Source organism: Trachinotus anak, unplaced genomic scaffold (assembly GCF_046630095.1).
Source record: "Trachinotus anak isolate AG129_WGS33_773 ecotype Australia unplaced genomic scaffold, CSIRO_AGI_Tana_v1 ptg000021l, whole genome shotgun sequence".
NCBI classification, from domain to species: Eukaryota; Metazoa; Chordata; class Actinopteri; order Carangiformes; family Carangidae; genus Trachinotus; species Trachinotus anak.
In genome coordinates this window covers 17,086,542-17,108,829 of record NW_027273872.1, presented here as the reverse complement: position 1 = coordinate 17,108,829, position 22,288 = coordinate 17,086,542, and the positions used below count along the sequence as shown (strand labels likewise).

Genomic DNA, 22,288 nt, shown 5'->3' with positions numbered 1-22,288 from the left:
CAGCTGCCAGGTAATGCTAGATAGATATTAGGTCATAATTAAAAAGTCTCAAATTAAACATTTCAAGACAAAATGGTCCAAATAGTCTATAGACTATATATAATGAACCATTTGATTCCAAAAGTTAACGTGGATGCAGGTTTCATTACATCCCTTCCTTCCTCAGGCCAGGTAAGTGTTAGAAATTTTTTTTTTAGCCAAGATGAATGTTATATGTATGACAGCCACACTGATAGACTAACACAGCCCAAAATATAAGGTGGATAACACAATTTGATGAATCCTTTGCATCTCTTTCGATGACTTCATCACAGTCACACCTCTCCAAGGGCCCCACAAAGACCATGACTGCTTATATTTGTCATCACATCTGATTAAAGTGATTTACATCAGCTGAAATGGATATATAGCTACTGACACACAATGATTGTATGAAATAACTAGTTATTGCTAGAAAGCTAAAGATTTAGAGCTTCTTTTTAATGTGTCAGACATTACTGAAGCCTGCTGACAACACCATACTCTGTTCAGCTGCCTTTGTGTTTGTCCGGCACAAGCTCAGGGACACAGTGGGACTACATAACAGACATAAAGAATGAGAGTCCTAAGTTGTTTCAGTGAAGCCTCTCTAACACAAAGCTGAAGAACCCGCTGTGACCATACAGATATTGTTAGTCATTACAAGTCTGTTACCTTTTATATTTTAGCCTATATTAAATAAATATCACCACAAATACTCAAAAAAATGCGCAACGCTTTATGTAGCATTCAGAAGCATGTAGAATTTAATTTGAGCTGATGAATTTGTGCAGAAATAAACCACACAAATGTGTACAGTGTATATATATATATATATATATATATAAAAAAAAATTATACCACATATATGAGGTGGGACAATGTGGTGTTTCTCTGCAAATCACTTTGCTTCTAAACTCCAAAAATTAAATTGGATTATATCAATCTGATGAGGCCTAGCATGGATCTGCTAGTCAATCACGCCAGACCAGGGATGTCAATCAAAAAGGATCCCCCCCCCTCCCCCCCAAAAAAATAACCCCCAAAGCAAAAAGTATTAGTTATATATTAGTTATAGTATAAGTATTTCATGAGAGAAGTTGACGTTTTTTGAATGGGAGCCAGAGTTCTTGAGTGGTATTGCCTGAGGTGGCTTCGTTTTCCAGACCCCTGGAGTCTACGCCCATTTCACATACAGTCTGTGGGTGGAACTCACCACACACCAGCCCCTGACCTCTTCTTCTGCCCATCTGCGCTTGCTGTCTTGTATATGGGGACCATTAAGAGGCACAAGTATACTCTGGGAAATTTCAGTTGTTGAGAAAAGGCCTGAGAAACCATAAAACTTGCTTGAGAAAAGACTCTGGGGAGCCTGGGGCCGAGGACTCAGTCCTGCGGCTGCAGCAGCGACAGGGACACGGATGTGGAGCCAGTGCCTGACAGCGTCGCGGATGGCGGAGACCCAGCAAAGACCACAGACTGTCAGACTGATGTCAGCCTACACTGAGCTGTGCCAGTGGTTGTGAAAATAACCACTACCTCTATAACTACAACAACCTCTATAACGACCAAGCACAGCAGCTGGGTACGTCTTTACACCATTTGATGCAAAATGCATTTTAAGCAGATATTGTAAAAACTAAACAGAACATTTGGGCCTAACCTTTGAGATTACTTGCATATAATTGGCGTCATTAAACAGTTAACCAAATCAAGCGGCTATTACTTACACGGCAGAAAAACTAACACCTAAAAAACTGAAACATTTGAACGTAACTTTCCTAACTTTCGCTTTCAAGCCGTGACGTCACTGCTAGACACTGATTATAATCTTGATTTATAGCCTAACTGATGTCTGTGTGCTCCCGATGATCAATTAAAATAACATAAAAAATGTACCCTTTTCTGAGATTTGTCAAGCGCCTTATTTAATTCAGTGTTATTTTAGGAGCATGCACTGTTTGGCATCTTAGATGATAACACAAAATCAGATTCTTAGCTCTGCTTCACAAGTCTTTTAATTTCATTGGCTAAATTTCATATTCTTAAAATCAAAAATGCAAATGTATTGGTAAAAAACAAGGGGTAAACAGTACTGGACTGGATTCAGCTCTCCTGATATTCAGGGGCAAGCAGTAGTATTACTACAATTTTTATTTCTTCTTCTATCTTTATTTGACCTGCAACACCCCCTGTCTCAGAGTTGTTGTTTTTCCCCATCACACTGGTTACTCTGGTTATGGTAGTTTTGTGACACAAGCAAATTAATTTTTTCTATTTCATATATACATCTATAATATATATAAATCTTATTTGAAGAGATTATTTGACAATCTTCACAGGAAGAAGATCTGTAGCTTAGCTCATAATTATTTAGCTTAGTCGAACGATTTTAAAAATCCTGACGTAACATCGTGTCTTCTTTTTTTTTTTTTTCAGTCACGAAGGCAGGTGCACAATCCGTCATGTCTGCTTCCAGTGACAGTAAGTTTTTTTTTGTTCTCCGAGGCACTATTGTACTGATTGTTTTATTTTATTTCTGTTAGCTACTGCAAGTCTTCCTGGTCTGGGGTCCGCATGCATTTTAAAGTGCTTTAATGTGATACACACCTCATTTGTCTAATGTAATGCATGACGAATTAATAAACCAGCTAAACACAATATGGAAAGAAATACGTAAAGTATTTTGTTATGAATCTTATCCTCAAATGAGTATTTTTCTTTTCTTCTTTCCTCAGAAGAGCATTTTCTATATGAATATAGAGATCTGCTTATCAATGGGGTGATGGACATTACCCCAATTTTGCAAGGAGCTGGGGAGATCTTTGATCGGCTGTGGAGAGCTGGGAGAGTCAAAGACAAAGAGATCTTCTACAACATCCTGGAGAAACATGAGTCACATCTTATCAAGTACATCGACACAGACCCATAAACACACGGCTTTCACTTTGGGCTTTTTGTGTAAATTGCTTCTTAGTGCATGCCTTTTTTTAGTGTACGCCAATGTGAGGCTGAATTATGTACTTCAAACTGTGTTTTTTTTCCATAAGCCAACTAGTAAAACAGACTGATATGACCTTGAACATTTCAGATTGCATTATGGTGTATGCATCTCCCGAAAAGTTCTGAAACCTCCAAGATGGAGGACAAAGTGAGTAGATACTTAGCTATTTAAACATTCTTAGTGAACTGTGGATTGAATCTATCTTGTATCTTAATTTTGAGACTCCTGCCACTACAGAAAATATTGTACTACTGTTTAAAAAAACGGTATATAGTGAATCTATTGTAAATTAGCCTTTTAACCAGTTTCAGAACATGTCACCCTTGAATCCACCAATGGCAGTTGGGAGTAGTAATGCTGAGGGTGAGTGGATTAAACTTGACCCTGAAATAACGTGTGTGGATGCTAAGGATGCTTCAACTTACAGGTAAAAATATCCTCAAAAGTACTTCACAGCAAACAGGAATAATGGAAACAAAATCTTAGCAATTTTCACTGAAGGAAAACTAAGATCTTCTTGAGCGCTGTAGGCATTAGTACCAGTACATTATTACACTTACGGTAATGCTACATTTCACAGCAGATAAAACATAGCAGACTTTTTTTCCATTTCTGTTTGTCTTGCAGTGCTTTAAGTGCTATGGAGACCCAAACTTACAGTACTTGTTTTCCTTTCCATTAATCAGCCTACAGTCTGAAGCAGGACACTTTGTAAGGAGAAGGTCAGCTTCAAGTACCGCTTTGGCTCTTGGGAAGAACACAAGGAGAGACTGCAAATCATGCAATACATGCTAGGAGGTCCTCTCGTGGACATCACAGTCATTTCTGGAAAGTTAGATGAAGTGTATATGCCACACTGGATCTGCACAGGTGAGCAGACATCATATCATAATGAAAAAACACAACATCACTAACTTCAGTCATGGTCAACGCCACCCGGCAGGGACAGTGTCCTTGCAGAGTCTCATCACTTGCATAAATGTCAGATTGATAACACTCTTAACTTGAACAACAGGTCACACAATGAACTCAACACAAAGGCAACACACAAACATTACATCAGAATATCATATCTCCCTCATAATAATGTCTGTCGCACTTGTCTCTTGTGTAGATGACAACCCTGCAGTTTTAGACAAGTTTGCAGTCCTACACAAAAGTGCCAGTGGAGATGTTGTGGAACAACTGAGGTCACACCAGCTCATGTCAAGTCATCCCAGCCAGTTTTCTCTCCAAGAGGATTCTCTCCTGATGAGAATGGGCTTTCCTGTGAAAATTAACTGTATAATGTTAATATTTAAGACCAACAAAGAATTCCTCACTCCACATGTCTATTTGATCCCCTGTGATTCTGCTCTAAAAGAGGTTATTGTTCATCCTTCTGTCACCACATTGAATCATATTTGAAAACACAAAACTAAGTTGGCTTCTGTAACATTGGGCAAAATGTATTTTTCCCTACAGAAAATAAAAGAGGAGGAATTGCCCTGTGGATACACAATGATCCCAAAGCCATACCCAGAGAAGTCCCTGAAAATGCACGGCCTTTTCATCCTCACAGCTGATCTGGACAGTGCAGTTGACCCTCAGGTACGGTTTGAACTTTCTTTCACCTATTATATAATCTCAGGCCAGATGATGCAGAATGAGAAAACTGTACATATGCGACACAGGCTCAGGTTGTTAATGGTAAAAACAAAAAAATAAAGCTTTTTAATCATCATCACAAATATAAATTACTGTAATACAGCCATTGGCTCTGAAGATATGGTTAAGACATATTCTGTAATATCTATTTTTCAAAGACCATATTGCCAAGAGGAGTTGTCGGTGCTAATTATTTTTGGCCTGTTATGTCAAGATCATTTGTTATCTCTCTAAATTGGTTTCTTCAGGATAAAAATAAATAAATATTTCAGATCAGGAGGACATTAACATAAAAACAAGCAAACATGGCTGCAGTTATAATTCAGCAGTCTTTGGTTAAAACAGTAGTTTGGAAAATATGTCAGTGAGAATCTTTTGCAGCAGCCAGAACAGGAATTAGACAGACACCTGTTAACAAAATGCCAAACTACCAGCAGCAGCCATCACCTGTTAAGTATCATTGAAACAGAACAATGGCTTCCTCGCTTATTTACTGCAGCTGTTGACATAACTGAAATGGATACAATTTTTACATTAAAACTCAAATATGAAAGCTGTGACCTAAATTTCTACGAAATGTTCATTGACCATCCAGACGGTCACTTCACTCTCACACTCAGAAACAAATCTGGACCAGTTTGGACGTGCAATTGGAAACGGTAAGTGGTGATAAAATGATATTAAGATTGACTATTTATGCTATTTACGTATCACCCATGCTGTGTTGTTATCTTAAGTTATGAATGCAAGACATGAAACCACTAACTCAGCCTAATATCCATATTTTGTTTTTCTGCATTTTATTTCAGGTGACTATCTAGGCGCTGCTGATGTACGGCTGGTGGACGGTAAGTCACAGCTGTATATATGATTAGCATTTTGGAGAACTTGTTTGTTGTGTCCTGAGATCTGCTATAGATCTTTCACATACAGCGTACAAAGCCTTTCATTGTTTTTGTATGGTTAATATGTTGGAACTGAAGTTAAAGGAACATTAATATATTGTCATAATTTACATTATTAGTTAGTTAGCTAGTTAAAACCATAAGATGCACCAGTTAAAGGGGAAGAGTGGGGATTTTACACATCTGTCTGTTTCCAGGTGTATGAGAAAAAGCTGGGTAAAGCCCTTTGGGGCTCCAGAGCTTTGTGAAACCTGATGACTTGCCTTAAGTGATGTCAGCGTCAGTGTTTGGAGTTAGAAAGTAGTGAGCTTACCGAACCCTCTGTAGCATAACACACCTGAATGTATTAAGGTTGGCACCAGGTTTTGACAAGAAAGAAGAATGCGTGGACTAAAAAAATATATCTCTGGTTCTGCTTTATCTACTTTGATATTTTTAAACTGTCCTTTTTTGTCCTCAAATTGGTGGTGTACTGTTTTAAGTCAAAAATTTCAAATAAGTCAAAGAAGTTAAAGACAAGCCTTGTTATCATTATCATTATTATTATTATTATTACTATTATTAATAAAAATAATAGTAGTAATAGCAGTAGTAGTAGTAGTAGTAGTGGTTGTAGTATATAGCATTAATTTAAAGTGAATACTGGACTTTCACAGGAATACACACCCAACTTTTGACACATTTAACTATTTAACTAACTTTAGTGTGACTAAATGTTTTTAATGTCTGTGCACCACAAACTGCCAGAATGTTGTGAGAGGCCAGAATATGAGTTGTTTCATTCCCCCCCCTCTTTTTTTCTTTGTGACACAGAGCTTTTCAGAATGAGGGGTAACTTTGTGAGGAAGGTGGGCGTCGTAATTATTAGTCAGCTGAGAGATGACCTTTTGGATTATCGTGTCTTGAATGATGGGGAGAAAGAGGCAATACTTCAAGAGAACAGAACCAGGGAAGACAAGGCATGCTGCCTCATCGACACAGTGAAGAACAAAGGAAGCAAAGCCCGGTGGAAGATGATTTCTCACCTTAAACACAGAGACCAAACACTTTATGGCGAGCTGAGTCAGTCCTCTGAGTTACCTGTTTAGCCAGGTAAGGTCTGTTTCAGCAGAGCGTGAGGGACATTTATTCTGCTTTTGCACAGAGAAATATAATATTGAATAGTGATGCTGTATTTTGGTGTTTGGTGCAGTGTTCAAGGAGGATTGTGGACAGAATAAAGACACTCCTTGTTTACTTTGAGTCCATATCAGGCATCAGACATGGTCTAAGTGAATTACTAGAGCTACTCTTGCTACTAACCATCACTATATATAGTGTAAAACAGTTTTACTACGAATGCACCAACGTACATTCATAAAAAATCACTTGTCTTAAAGTTACCTTTTATATACAAATATGTAGGTGATACATATTTGATAGTTCAGCTTTTACTTAGTTGTAATTAGGTTAGTTAGGTGTAATAATTCGAAAATGTTTACATACAACATGTTTATATACAACTAATTTGTTTTGGCAAATACATTTTAAAGGAAACTTAATGCTGCCTGGATTACATGTATGTTCTTTATCAATGTCTGAATGAATGAATGTGTTTTTGTTTCTCTGTCTTTTCTCTGTTTCTTCTCTCTTTGTTTGTCTCTCTGTGTCTGTGTGCTCATTGTCAGCATGTTTAGTTTGTTTCCCTACGATATTCACAGCTGTGACTAAAGCATGAACAACATTTTCATTGTTAATATGTTTACTCAACTCAAAGTAAACACTTAATTAACATGAATTAAGTGCAGGGGAACATTTTTGTGTATGTGTGTGTGCAATGTATTTACATGATTTTTATTTGTAATTTTTGTAATTTGTAATATTTACCTGACACTTGTTTTGCAATAAAAAATGTCATGCATGGCACTATGTTTTAGTCTCCTGAAGTATCACTGGGATTACAGACATTTCACTAAAGAAAGAAAGAAAGAAATAAAGAAAGAGGGGTAAAATGGGTTGCTCCTCCTCAACTTAGTCACTGAAAGAAATGAAATCTGCCACATACCTACATTCAAGAAATATAGTGAGATTGGAGATGGATGAGATAAATATATCTAGAAGTTGTAAGAAGAATGTGAAAGGGGACCATCACTGATATTAAGGTCTTGTGTTTTGTAATCAACATAAAGATCAGTTTCATCCTTGTAAGGAGTACTACTCAACATAAGAAACAAGTTGTATAATGTGACTCTGAAATGAACTTACCAAAGGTGTCATCAGGGTTTTCCTGGCTTGGGCCTGAGACTACAAATTTATAACATAAGTAGTATTGGAACAGACTTTGGCTTCTTCCAGGATGGGAGCATCTAATGAAAGATGCTACTGATTGGTTATGATAAAACAAAACAAAATAACCCTCCCAACAATGAATAAACTGGCTTGCATTATCAGGCTAATACACAATGATCATCTTGTCTCCAAGATAACAACAGTATGTATTTGTGTGAGGAATCAAAATCTTCTCCGAACTTCCCACTCAGAATCCCACAGTCTAACATGGCTGCAAACACGTGATGATAGTTCTTGTTAAAAAAAGGCACAAAGGAAGGGGTTCAGAGAGGAGTTAGCATAACAAAGCCACAAGGAGGCCTCCAGGACCAGGGGGCTGATACTTGAAGCCCTTCAGAGGATGGACCATGTTCGCACAGAAGAAAGGAAACCAACAGAACAGGAAGCTCCCCATGTTCAGACCCACCGTTTTAGCTGCCTTTCTCTTCCTCCTCGGAGAGCATCTTTCAGGCTTCATGGGGCTCGGGTCACCTGTAGCTGCCTATTATAGTAGTATGGATCCACCTTGCTTGTTTCAGGTCTGCCATGAAAAGTTTCCAATAGGCTAACAGTGTGAAACCCACTGGAATGAAGAATCAGATGGTTGAGGTTGCAAAGGCACAGGGGACATGAAACGTGGCCATACAGGTTTGAATCTCCTGCTCTGTGCTCCTGCTCAACACAGCTGGAAGAGACTGGCAGGGTAAGTGAACAGGTGGGTATATACATTTAGATGTCTTATGGCTGGACCTGTGATTGAAGGTCCACATGAGCAATTAACTATTATTTAATTATTCATCAATGCTCGCTGGAAATACTCCTTTAAACAGTCTAATATTTTATCTGTCCTCAGATCCTCAAAGCTGTGCCCATCTCTTCACTCAGGATGTATGTATTTAAACATGTAACATCCGCTGCTGCTCTTTTATCATCACTCACATTAACACTTATGATACCAGTGCAAGTTCTTTTTACATCACCCAGCATGTAAACTATTTGACCCTGATATGATTTGAACTCACAACCTCCTGATCTGGAGTCAGGCACACTTCCATTGCACTATAGTCTGTTTTACAGTAAAATAGGCTGGTCAGCAAATTAACCAACAAACCAAGCACTGGTGGAAATGGTTACCTGGACCTTCTGATGTAAAGGCAGACGTGCTACTGTTGCACCACAGACACAGTCCTTTTAACAGGTCCATAAATGAGCTCAGACCTTACCAACGCTTTCAAAACACTATCTGATTCAAGTCCAGTGTAGGTCCTTGAAAAATCTATTGCAGCCACTGTTTATTTAAAGAGTAGAGCACTGTGCTTGTGTAAAATTAGGGGTATGTATTATTATAAAGTAGTAAAGATATTGTATCATGAAATAGCTAGACAGTATGGATATTACATGCATAATTTCCAGACTTAAACGCACCAGGCAGGCTGCTGATGACCAAGCAAACCCTGACATGATTTCAACACATTATCTTCTGATCTGGAGTCTCATACACCACCATCCCACCAGAGAATCTGTTCAGGTCTTCCAGTCGGTCCACTAAACCAATCAATTAATAATATTTGATCCTAGTTGTTACATCAAACTGTGTCTGTCTCTTCACTCAGGACATCTGCCTCCTTTCAAAAAGTAACATACTTTTAACGATATTGAAATTAACACCAAAGATATAATGGTGCAAGTTCTTTTCACATCCAATGTTCTATGTTTATTCATGTATCAATCACATTTCTAATATCAATTCAGAACTTTTTGAACATCAAACATACAAATAAGATGATATCTGATGATTGTGCGCACAGCAGATAAACCAGGTTATACTTTATTTCCACAACATACCATGAAAATATCAAGTGACTGCAACAGAAAGGTGATCATTTGTCTTACCACACATTTTACAGGAGTCAGGTTTTTTTGTCATGTTTAGTCTTTTTACAGGGCAGACACAGATTTTTAACTGAAAGGGATGAGGGGAGGTTTTGTTGGATACAGTTGTTCTCTGAAATTATGTCCTTTTTCCTTTGAATTTCATTTTCGTATAATTAAAATGCATGCACTGGTGTCAGTCCCAACAGAGATTTTGATTAGCTGTCTTCAACCCATTACTGTCCATTGACAGAAACCTCCCCGTCCTTGTCAACCAAAGACACAGTAAAATAGGACAAAATACCTGTGACACAGCAGCATAGTCAATACTTCACCTTACACTGACCACTGATGAGAATGACAATCCACTGACTGATGAATGATCATGGGACCATGTACAGTGAATGCAGCAAACCTGTGTGAAATCCTACATCCACACTCTGTTGGTGACCCATGAGGAATGAACAAGTCACAGCTCAGTAAGACTCAACAGTCACACCTTGTCCTCAGGCACGATGCTGTCTTTGTTGAACCCTCCCTTGTCTCTGTTCTTCCCAAAGGAGAAAGAGAAAATACCACCAGTAGTCTCCTCAGCAGGTTTCTCTCCTCTTGCCTCCCCTCTCAGAGCTCTCTGCTGGAAGTCTGCAGGGCTGCCAGGCAGCAGATTGGGGGAGGAGGGGGTTGGGGTGGTTGCACCCCAGATATATAATGTTTCTCCCTCAGGGCAAGGTGGGAGACCCTTGCTCAGGTAGCTGGGGCTCGGACTGGCAGAAGACGGCAGGGTACGCTGGCTGCCGTTCAAGCAGCTGGAGTTGTGATCTGCAGAGCCTTTGCGTGAGTGTCCAGAGGAGCTGAAGTTAGAGGAGCGGTAATTGTATGAACTCCAGCCGGGACGTTTACGCTGGTGACACTGGCATCTCAGGATGCGAATGAAGGCCAGCTTGAACTCACGATTGTAGCAGGGGTAGATGATGGGGTTCAGACAACTGTTGAAGTAGCCCAGCCAGAAGATCACTTTGAAGAGGAGATCAGGTGGGCGCAGGTTGGCATTGAAAGAGCCTGGAGACAGCAGAATAGAGAAGGAAAATTGAAATATTGCAATCAATCACTAGTGGCTAATGGCTTTGTACAGAAAGTTTAACCCCTTAAATGAAACATTTTGAGAAACAGTGCATCCCAGCTACTAATGGTGACTGACAGTTTGGTGTTTGGATGTGTTGATCCTGTCCACTTTGCCCAGTAGGTGGCAGCATTGATTGAGAAAAACATCGAGCCCTACAGTCTGCGACCCCGTGCAGACAGACTGTAGAGCAACAGAATAAAAGACCAGAGTAGACAGCGCCACACATTGTTTCACATTAAAAGAAGACCTTGCACTTAAGAGGATCTTCACAAGCAGATGAAGTGCTTCCTTTTCAAAAACAATTGTCGCTGCCCTGTTACAGTTCATTTGAAGCACTTTCATAACAAGACAGGGGGAGAGAGAGTGGGATGACCCTAAATTCCTTTTTAGATAAATACACTGTGGGGGAGATGTACTGCTTTGAGAAAAGCTTAGACAATTCAGATGAAATGAAATGGCAGCCTATTCTCTGAGAGGTTATGGAGGGTATGGAGGCTGTGTTACCTCAACAAGCCTTCCCTTTTTTGCACCTGCATGTAGTGTCAAGTGGTGTTGTTGGTTTAGAACAATTAGTCTATATCTACAGTATGTGAAGTTGTCTGTGCAAATGTGTGTATTAGTAAGACTCAACAAAACTTTTTTTCACAGTTAGAGACAATCCTAATGGCGGAAATGACTACATTGCAAAAGATTTTGAAGCAGGTTTGTCAAGTATGCTAATGGGGGTGTTTAGCCTGCACTCGCTAAATTGCATTAATCTCCCCTTGTGGTGCTTTTTCTCCCACTGTGGCCAAGCTTAAATAGAGGAAGAATATCTTACAAGCTAATGAGGTGAGAGGGGGAAGCCTGAGGATAAAAACAGGGAATTAATAAGCACAGCAAGTGTGAGATTAGTGCGAAAGAAAGAAAGACCGTGTTTGTGTGTGCGTGCAGATGTGAGTAAAACTTTAAACCAACCCACAATCTTAAATGAATATCTGATTCCTGGAGAGACTGAGGATGCGCTATAATCTCAGGATTCCAAGTGTGAAATTACCTCTGGTAAGATATTATAGGCAGATAGACACCTCGGCTTCTTCATGAATATCAGATCAACAGCTCTTTCAATCATTTTAAACAGTATATGGTACATGAAAATCTTGCAGGCAGGAGGGAATTGGGTCCATTTGATTAGTTGAAAATAATCAAAAACATCTCACACTGTTTCAGTTTGATGCTACAAACTGTCTGCATACCTGCAACTATGGAAAGTTAACGTCACAGGTCTATTTTTCCATTCAGGATCCAGAGAAAACACACACACACTCACACACACACACATACACACACACACATGCACACACACACACACACACACACACACACTCTCCAGTCCAGTCATCTGTTTAACTTGGTGGCTGAAAGTTTTCGAAGAAATATGAAGAAATATCACTTTCCGCTTTCATGCAACTCAGTGTCTCATAAATGACAGCAGTACAATTTGTGTGTGTGTATGTGTGCGTGTGTGTGTGTGCGTGCGCTCCGGCTACCAGACTGAGATGGAACTAGAGATTGTTGTCTGAATGTGTCTTGGCCCCCTGTACTGTAGATGAATGGGTCTCTTCTTAGAGGCTGGCATTTTCACATGCTATTTTCGCTTCTGAACAGCCACTTTAATGTGATTACATAACTGTGTGAGTTATGCCTGTGACTGGGATGCAGAGTAAGGTGGGATTAAAAATGTAAAACTTAAAACGCCATCTGTGTCTCTCAGCGTGTTACTCTTTGTCTGGCTTTGATAATAACTGGTTGAAAATAATGATAACTGCCTTCAACACATGTTCATAAAAAAAAAAAATCTTATTCCTATCGAACTGAAGTGTTTTATATTTTTCCCTGATATAATGACAAAAACTATATTGACCTAATAAGTCGATTGAGTTTCTGTTCTGACTGATTCATCAACATTTCAACATTAGATAATAGGAGTAATAGTATATTGTATATGGCTCATAGTAATGTAATAATAATGCTCAAGAGTAGGAAGCTGTGTGATGATGGGATACCAAGATGCCAAGTTCTGTTTCTTCAAGCTTCAATAAGTATTTCTTTGCTGTGTGCTGCAAAACTGCAACTAACAATTATTTTCAACAGTGATTGATTTGTTGATTATTTTGTCAATTACAGTTTTAAAAATAGTGAAAAATGTCTGTCAAAGTTTACCCAAAATTGCACGTTTGAACTGACAGTCAAAAACCCAACATTTTTTATAGTTACAATTATGTAAGAGGGAAAGGCACCAAAACTCTCGAGAATATTTGGCATTTTTGCAGTAATCATTTCATCTCTCATGCTTTGTGCTATGACAAATTTATAAGCATCTATTTTTTTATTCACATAACACACTGATGTTATTAGTCTTTAGTGTTATTAGTGATGAAAGCTTGTGTAGGACAGAGCTTAGTCAGGAGTTGAGGGGCTTAAGAAACAAAATCTAGTAGATGGCTGGACCACGTATGGTCAATGTCTGAAATTGAAGATATAGTTGAAAACTGTTGTGGAACTGCTGTAAACAACTGATGTCACTGTGTCCTGTTTGCTATGTTTTTCTGTTTCTGTTGTCCAACAATGGAACATGTTTGAAAAAGTGACTGAAAAACGGGCCATTAAGGCTACATGTTAACTTCAATCTGCAATTTACAAGTTGCTGCAATGCACTGCTAAAATCCTGATTTTATAACTGCAACGTTGTCTGCCAAAATCACCAAACACACAAGTTAAAGACAAAGACTGGGCTGTGATTTTGGCTATATGTACTGTAGAGAGAGTTAGAAGGAACAGTTTCTTATTTTGCCTCTTACACAGCACATAGCCTCCGTCTGCCTCTCTGCCACTCACTGAACAGAGTAGACAGAGAGGGCCTTAGTTGGCATTTCTCTTCTAAGTAGCCAAGGTTTGTCCAAAAAGTCACTAGATTTGTCACTAGGTGCTTTTTCAGAAAAAAATCTAAATCTAGTGACACATGCACAAATGCCCAAGTTGCCAATACTACAGACTGTAAACGCCCCCCTAATAGAAACTGTCAATGGAGAAACTCAGTCACTTAGCATTTGGCTGACCAGTGGTGGAACTGTATCACTCAATCAGTCAGTCAGTCAGTTGCGGTCCAGCCAAAACTATACATATGGTGAGTGTGAAGCTGCTCTTGTAAGGGCCCACACACTTGCCTCTAAACATCTGGAGGCCCTACAGAGACCAAAAGGTGGGACATTGCCAGCAGCTACAAGCACAGGATAAAAGTGTAGATAATCAGAGTGACAACACACCTTCCTGTAGCCAGATATGGTTCATGTTTGTATGTTTAAATTGTGCGTGAATGTGCTCCATTTTTATCCCTTGAAGAGTGTTTATGTTGAAAGGCTATAGTATAAACAGCAGAGGATGCGAGAGGCTTAGACAATAGACAGGGTAAGACAATAGACAACTGTGGGAGGGTTATTGTTGGTAGTCTCACCCCTTCTGCTAAAGAAATGTTTGCACCTCTTTCCTGAGGACAGGCACACGCACACACATCTCACTATGGAACACAGGAACATCTCAACAAAACAAGGCATCCTGTTATTCTCACTAATCGGAAGAAGCGATGCCTACTCTGTGCCATGAAGAGCACACACACTCATACACACACACACACACACACACACACACACACTCATACACACACACACACACACACACACACACACACACACAATCTGCTCTCCAAAACTCACCCATACCATTTCATAACACACTCATGATATGATTAATGTGTCTTGATCTAAAAGGACAGAAGTGTTATTGGCCTTGCAGATTGCTTTCAATGAAACCATAGCATGAAGCTATTTTTGGAAAATTGGCTTGACATCCCAGGGACCCTTGTGGTCACCCCCGCTGCCCCGTGGCCCCTCCAGCTCAGCTCTGCCACTTCCTTTCTTCTCCATCGCTTTGACACTTAGCACTCTCATTATTCTTCCCCTTCAAAAACCATTTCAATTACCCCCGGAGCACAAGGGCCGGCCAGCTCAGTGTAACAAAAAAGCAAATGTGCCATAGGCACAGGTGTGAGATGCACACATGCACACAAACACAATATCTCTTCCAAAAACACAAACAATATACACGGAAACAGTTGCTTAACACCTCCAAGTGTTGTGTTCTCTCACATTTGAGCGCACTGCTTGCACCAGTTGCTAAATGGGAGCCGTTCACAGGACATTAGTGCCTGTGCTGCGTGTTAAAGAGCTGCAGGAAAATGTGTGCAGCAAAATAACACGTGTATCCCCCGAGGACTACTGATTTCTCTTCGGCTCAGTTGGGAGATGAGAACAAAAGAACAGCTCATTCAAACACCTACATAAAGACAAATTCTTCCATTGACTCTGCAGTGGTCTCCATGTTTCTCCACACCGTGCCAAACACTGACTGGTTCCACTGCGCTTTTCCTTGTCTTACATGACAGTAATAGATAGAGAGACCAAACGATTAATTGGCCAATTTAGAAAACAATAAACACCTAATGTGCTGATGTCTTTGGATGAGATACTGTGAATGTGTGCACCTCATAACATATATGAGGTGCACACATTCACATTTTAGTTTATAGTGTATTTGCTGTTCTGATGCATTGATTTTAGATCATGAAAATTAGTTATTTAGTTGAAGCCCTAAATATATGTAGACTGCATGTGTGTATCCTTCTATTTATTTATTTACGGTATTATTTATATTTGCTTATTCAGATTCTATTTACTCATTTTCCGCTTGTTCGTGTGTTTCTTTGAAGTTACCATTTTTTGACTACTCTATCTTATAAAATAAATGTGAATGTGCTTAGTCACCAAACATACAGTGTTTCCGTGTCACTCAACACACAATATATTCTATGACCGGAAATTTTGTGATCTAGGCAAACTGAACAATATTTAACTGCTCAGTGAGCGTATAGAACAAAATCCACTTGTGTGATAGGCCTATATACAATTTTGAAGGCACCCAAGAACACCTTCCAACACACAGTGAAAGAAATAAAATAGCAACAGACAGTATAAAAGGTGTAAAAGGTATGTCAAAATATTTCATTGCTGACAAATCTGTCACCTACAGCATTCTGCTATGTTTTATATTTTCCACCCTACTGCTCAACATCCTGTTTTAATAGAGACCTGCTTGTGAGACAGGTGCAGTTATAAACTCAAAAGAGTATCAATGAAAAGAAAGTTTGTGGTTGTCTGGAAGGTTTTACCTCTTAAAAAGACTTTTTTTGGTCAATGTCTGCACTAGTTGCTGTTTATTACTGTAATTAAGTTTTTATGGTGTCATTTTTTTCATAATGTGATACAAGAATGTGTTATGAAACAACTTAAAGTTTAGATATGTCACCTGTACTGACAAACAAGCCAAGCTCGACAGCACTCACTGAGTGTGTGTGAAATTTTAGGATGCTTTTTCTCGGAGGAGGCTTGCCTGGAATAACACTAACTTAAAAACTTTGATGTACTGTTTATAGTGCTGGAGTCTGTATACCTTACTTTGCTCCAAGTTAAAGGCCTAAAAGGAGACACAATAATTCACAACCTGAAAACGAATAACTCAAACTGTCGGAGTGGGGGCCACATGCTTGCCATTTATGTACAAAAACAAAAACAAGGTATTTACAGAACCTGAATCAGGTTGGTGAGAGGGATGATTGTGATGGAGCGAGTTCATGTGTTTTTTTAAGCTGCATAACTTGGAGCCAGAGGTCAGAGTGGCTCTTGCTGGCAGAATCCCAGTGGTGACCGAGGAGACAGAAGCAGCCCCACTGACACAATCACTCAAAACATACATGAACGTCCTTACATACACGTGCATAAACACATAAATATGTGCCACCCACCGTCACCAGCGCACACACACAGCGCCAACAAGAAACTCCCACATACATTACATATTAGTGGCAGTATGCAGAGGAAGGAGCAGGGTAATAACAAGTGTGAGACAGGAAATCCCACTCTGTGGGTGGAGGCTAATGAATACTACAGGAACAACATGAGGCGAGTGCCGCTGCCCTATCAGACTTCTAGTATTTAAGTTCAGAAGTGATTCACACCAGTGAGCAGGGACATAAACTTAAAGTAAGAAACAACAATGTTTCCCCACAACTCCCCCTCTGGAAACCGAAGAGCCTTTAGTGTTGAGGAAGAGAGCCGTTTCAGTGTCCTGCTTTGGCATCGTGGATGTATAGTAGTGGCATTGTGCTCCCTGTCAGACAACTGTTAAACTTGTGTGTGTGCTTTTCTTTCATGTACCTCTGAGGCAAGTTGAAAATGAGCATAGAATAAGGTTGCACTGGTGCTTTGTCACAATGTATCAGTATGCTACACCAGAGATTCTGCAGAAAACATACCCTCGGGAGGTTTCTTGGCAGATTGTTGATTAGTGTTACATAAACAGCCCCCTTCTGAACCCCCCCCCCCCAACTCTGCTCTCTGAAGTCTCTGTAAATCTGGACTATAGAAAATTGCATTTGTTACGTGCTTTTGGTATCTCACTGAGAATACCTCAAAGCAACTAATCCCTGCTATGTGACACTGCATAGTGATCCTACCCCAGGTACTGATATGAGTGTGTCCATGTGAGGATGTGATGAGCTTTAGCTTAAAGCCAGGGGCATTAACACATTCCCATATGACCACTAGAAATGCATGCACACAAAGGCACAAACACACGCTCACATTCATTTACAGTCACAGCCCAAAGTGCCACATGGGATCCTGGCAATCAGGGAATCAGGCAAACCGTGATCTGAATCATGGCAGCCATGCTTGTAGTCCAGACTCTGCAGTAAGCCCTTTTGTCCTAACTTCATCACTAAATAAAGACTTCATGTTTTCTTAACCTGCTCACACAGCATGTGATGTGCATTTTGCCACAGAATACATTGTTTAATTTCCTCTGCATTTTTTAAACAGCCATGTCAGTGGGATGCTGAATTCTTGCCAGCCTCAGGCATCAGGGAGCCTGGACAGGCCCCATGGGCCTCTGACATTATTGACCAGAGCAGAGGGAGGCCACATACTCTCCACTTGACACACACAAGGAGTGTATTTGTTACATCAAAAGAGATTAACTGAGACTCAGGGAATAATGCAAAGATAGCACCAATAATGTTAGGACATGCTTGTGAAGAATTCCTCTTCAGACTCCTAAAAACATGTTTTTATCCCTTATTATGGGCCCTGAACTTAAAAACTACAAAGTCAGTATTACTTTGGCTTTACACAGTAAATGGTGAATAACTGTCTATATGATCAAAATATGATGCAAACTAACTTGATTACACATACTGTGGCTGTAAAGTCAGAGAAATAATATTGCTCCACTCCCACTGCATAATATAGATTAAATTCTACAATAGTATATGAGCGGTGTTATTTTTATTCCTGCAGTATGAAATAACCACTCCAGTATATCAAAGCCCACTCTTACCTTTGGTGACAATTCAGTGTAGAAAATGCTACCCAGGAGACTCTCCCAGTGCCAGCTCTGGATATGATTTACAAGGCCTGCAGCAGTCTTTAACAGCCACCGTTTAACTTCCCACTGACATTTAGGTGACTGTAATATTGTTTCTGCAAGTCTCATTAACTAATTGAATGCTATGGAATTTTTTTTAATTGGACAGAGGATTGTGTTTTTGTATATAAAAACATATTTTTAATTTATGACAGTGTAGCAGACCACAGCATGAACTGACCCACTGAACCTACCTATGGGTAAGGCGAGAAAGAAGGGCAGCCAACAAAGCGTAAACATGCCGACCACTACTCCCAAAGTTTTAGCTGCTTTCTTCTCCCGGGAGAATTTCAGAAGTTTCACCGTGAGGGAACTTCTCGCTTGGTGCGCTCGGCCCTTGCCTGTCCCTGAACTGGCGGGCTCCTCCTGCACCTGAGATCCCTTGTGGATCCTGAGGGTCAGCTCGCTGGAGTTCATCCTCTCACGCATCACACCTGCCTCCAGGTTCTTAGTGGTTCGTTTGGCGACTATGTAAACGCGGCAGTACATGGCCAATATGACGACAAGAGGGATGTAAAAGGAGCCGAGGGAGGAGAAGAGCGCGTAAAACGGCTCCTCGGTGATGGGGCACACCGTGTCGTCCGGCGACGGCGGCTGCTTCCACCCGAGCAGAGGACCGATGGAGATGACCACCGACAGCACCCACACCCCGAGCATGGCCAGCAGAGCCCGCTTCTCCGTCACGATGCCCGGATACTGTAGCGGGTGGCTCACTCCAATGTAGCGGTCGATGGATATTACGCACAGGCTCATGATGGACGCGGTGCAGCACAGCACATCCACCGCCGCCCAGATGTCACAGAAGATCCTTCCGAACACCCAGTAGTCTAGGATCTCCAGAGTGGCGGACACCGGCAGCACCGTGGTGCCCAGCAGCAGGTCAGCGATGGCCAGGTTGATGATAAAGTAGTTCGTCGGGGTCCGCAGGTGCCTGTTGCACACAACCGAGAGGATGACGAGGATGTTGCCCGCGATGGCGAACACGATGAAAGCCCCCAGCACCAAGCCGAGCGGGATGGCTCGGGTGAGGTCCACCTCGCTGGGCTCCGTGTGGTTTCCCCTGGAGCTGTTGGTGAAGTTGACCTGGGAAGACGCGCCCGGAGTCCCGTCGAGTTCCGAGGAACCATTTTTCCAAAATTTCGTGACATTGTCAGTGCTCAGACTCATTTTGAATCAAGAGGTCCTCCATAGCAGGCTTCAGATGACTTGAGACTGCAACTCACGAAAGAGCTTTACTAAACACAAATAAACTTCGTCTACATGGCCCAAGTCCGCATTGTTTTAACCGCGCGTCTGCAGGTTCTTCTCCAAATCAGTGCTGAGATGTTTTGTCTGAGAAAACCGTTCACTGAGCAGCCGAACAGTCCCCATGCAGTCCTCCCTCCACTCTCCTGAGGGCTCAGTGGAGAAGTGAGGGGGGCAGCAGATATCCCCTGCCTCCTCTCCACCGCACGCAGCTCTGGCATATACTGACCAAACATACCTAAACACAAGTCTGTGAAGCGCACATGACATGACTCCACAGAAAAGGCATAAAATATGTTTGTGTCATTTAACACAACTTTTCTGGGATGAGGTGGAGATTTGCCTCTTTGGTGCCTTGTATTTGTTTTCCTCGCTGTGGGAGGGTGCTCAACTGGACAATTCTAGGCTAAAGAAGAGACTTTTGTGCTAAATGCATTTACATTTTTTAGATTGGGGTTCCTAAAAGAGACATGTTTTGAAAAAATATAACATTTAAAAAAATATATAAAATATATAAACTTTGATTCAAGGTATGCTTTGCCATATACTGTATGTTCCAGTGTAAATAGAGTTTGAAATAAGATTTACCCAGTTTCCTCTATGAGTGGCCCTTGAACATATTTAACAATATAAATAATATGTTCAGGCAGGCTGCTTAAAAGGTTAAGCCGAAAAGGCCAAATTGATTAAGGTTAAAAGTAGTTAACAAAATCACACACAGTCCCCTCTCCAGGTATTTCTGGTGGAATAGATTCCTATTTTGGTAAAGCACAGGAGTTCCTCAAAGTAATCTCATTTTGGATGTGAGCTCAGTTAGTGAGCAGTGACTGATTTATTGGGCTGAGTTCAGACACATCCACATTCCTAGAACTGAGGTTCCTCCTGTTTAAGAGCTTTTTGGCCTCTCGTGATGTGACATTGATGGAGGACAAATGCAAGAAAAAACATCCTCTGAAATTTGTCAGAGAATTACAACTTTTATGACTCAACGTAGAAAAAAAACTTTCCTTTTCATAAGCAATCTTTTAAGCTCTTTGAAGGTGGATATTATTTACTCACTAGATTGCACTCTAAGATTTATTTGCCTCCAAGCTTTTAATTTGCAATCCTTCTATATTTGTTGGAAACATGAACAAATGATCATGAATTCTTGATCTGCATTTGCCTCGTTGTCTTTTGCCTGGAAATGTTTTTAGCTTTAGGTTATCTTTTGAACCAGATTATCAAGAAGGTCTGGGATGTTGTTAGAATTTGAATTATTGCATTTAACATCACAATACTTTGTGTGTTTATTCTGAATAGCAATAAACAAATAGATAGATAAATGAATAAATAAATGAGTAAAGGGGCAGCACAGTGGTCCAGTGGTTAGCACTGTCACCTCACAGCAAGAAGGTCCTAGGTTTGAACCTGGGCCTGCGGCCTTTCTGTGTGGAGTTTACACACACTCCCACAGTCCAAACACATGCACATCAGATTATTAGTGACTCTAAATTGCCCGTAGGTGTGAATGTGAGCGTGAATTGAGCTAGGATTGGCTCCAACCCCCCCACCCCTGCGTCCCTGTATGGATAAACGGTATAGCTAATGGATGCATGAGTGAGTAAATAAATAAATAAATATCCACTCCATAAAGACAATCATATTGTTTTAAAAAAATGACACTTTTTTTTTTTTTTTTTTTTTAATAAAAACAAAACTTAAAAGTCTTTATTGTTTTTTTCTGAGTTATTAAGCTGTAAATTTTTCAATAATTCAGGCCGAAGCAGTCACTTCAAGCATTGACCTGCATTGTTTGGTTAACTGTTCCATGGTAAACTATGGTGTGTACAACTTGACAAGCACTCTCTAAAAATTATGCAGAAATTAAATGTGAGATGTCTTTGTTGTTGATGATTGATGATGTACCTAATAAAAGTAGTTGACAGCTCCTGCATATTGATAAGAATTAACAACATCCATCTGCACAGAAACTCAAAGGAAACCAAGAGCAAGGGGGAAGGTAAAAGCATTTAATGGTTTTGAACAGACAAAATGTCACAGTCATGTTTGTTTTGCTTATTCTAAGAATTCCTGGACGAATGATTGGTTCATCTTAAGAAGCTGATTCTTGGATTCGGAAATAAGCAAATAAACTACATGTATTTCACAAAAGTTCACTTAAAGAAGAAGAGAAAGTGAATTTAAAAGGACGTCTCTTTAGATGGTGCTCAGCCCCCTGCAGAGTGAACACTACATTTCTTTTTTTTTTGTGAACCTGTTGAATTTAAACAGCCTCGGTCTCATCACCATTTCTCTGCTGCCAAAAGATCTTTGAAGGTCAACTTAAAACATCTGAGTGAATTAAACAACTGAACCAACTAAAATGAATGAATGTAAGATTCATATGTGCACCTTCACGCTTTTCAGATCTCAGTAAGACCACCAGCTGTAAATCAATAACCCCAAACTTTACAGTGTGAGCTTTACAGCGCTCCTTCAGAGAAGAGTAAGCATGAGATGCCCACACTGTCTCTCAATCCTTCAACAGGCACCAGACGAGTCAGGTATTATGAACAACTTTCTTAGATGATGCATCAGCTGGAATTATGT

At 40.2% G+C, this 22,288-nt stretch overlaps 2 protein-coding genes across 5 annotated transcripts; one reads left to right on the top strand and one right to left on the bottom strand.

Moving 5' to 3' along the window:
• Positions 1-1,462: 1,462 nt before the first annotated feature.
• On the top strand, positions 1,463-7,479 carry LOC139606264 (NACHT, LRR and PYD domains-containing protein 1 homolog). 4 transcript variants are annotated; one of them, XM_071458338.1, is made up of 11 exons: positions 1,463-1,603; positions 2,458-2,502; positions 2,757-2,928; positions 3,110-3,169; positions 3,328-3,385; positions 3,709-3,892; positions 4,137-4,387; positions 4,487-4,612; positions 5,265-5,328; positions 5,479-5,517; positions 6,388-7,479. In XM_071458338.1, exons 6-11 carry the CDS (start codon positions 3,802-3,804, stop codon positions 6,660-6,662), a joined length of 846 nt encoding a protein of 281 aa, XP_071314439.1. In that variant the 5' UTR covers positions 1,463-1,603; positions 2,458-2,502; positions 2,757-2,928; positions 3,110-3,169; positions 3,328-3,385; positions 3,709-3,801; the 3' UTR covers positions 6,663-7,479. The 4 variants fall into 4 exon arrangements, with proteins under 4 accessions (XP_071314439.1, XP_071314440.1, XP_071314441.1 ...); XM_071458339.1 differs by having other exon boundaries at positions 3,328-3,449; XM_071458340.1 differs by having other exon boundaries at positions 3,328-3,892.
• Positions 7,480-9,572: 2,093 nt separating this feature from the next.
• On the bottom strand, positions 9,573-19,863 carry LOC139606095 (alpha-1A adrenergic receptor-like). The gene is made up of 2 exons (XM_071458118.1): positions 18,646-19,863; positions 9,573-10,812 (listed from the first exon to the last, which is right to left on the bottom strand). The coding sequence occupies exons 1-2, from the start codon at positions 19,616-19,618 to the stop codon at positions 10,247-10,249; spliced, it is 1,539 nt and encodes a 512-aa protein (XP_071314219.1). The 5' UTR covers positions 19,619-19,863; the 3' UTR covers positions 9,573-10,246.
• Positions 19,864-22,288: the final 2,425 nt, after the last annotated feature.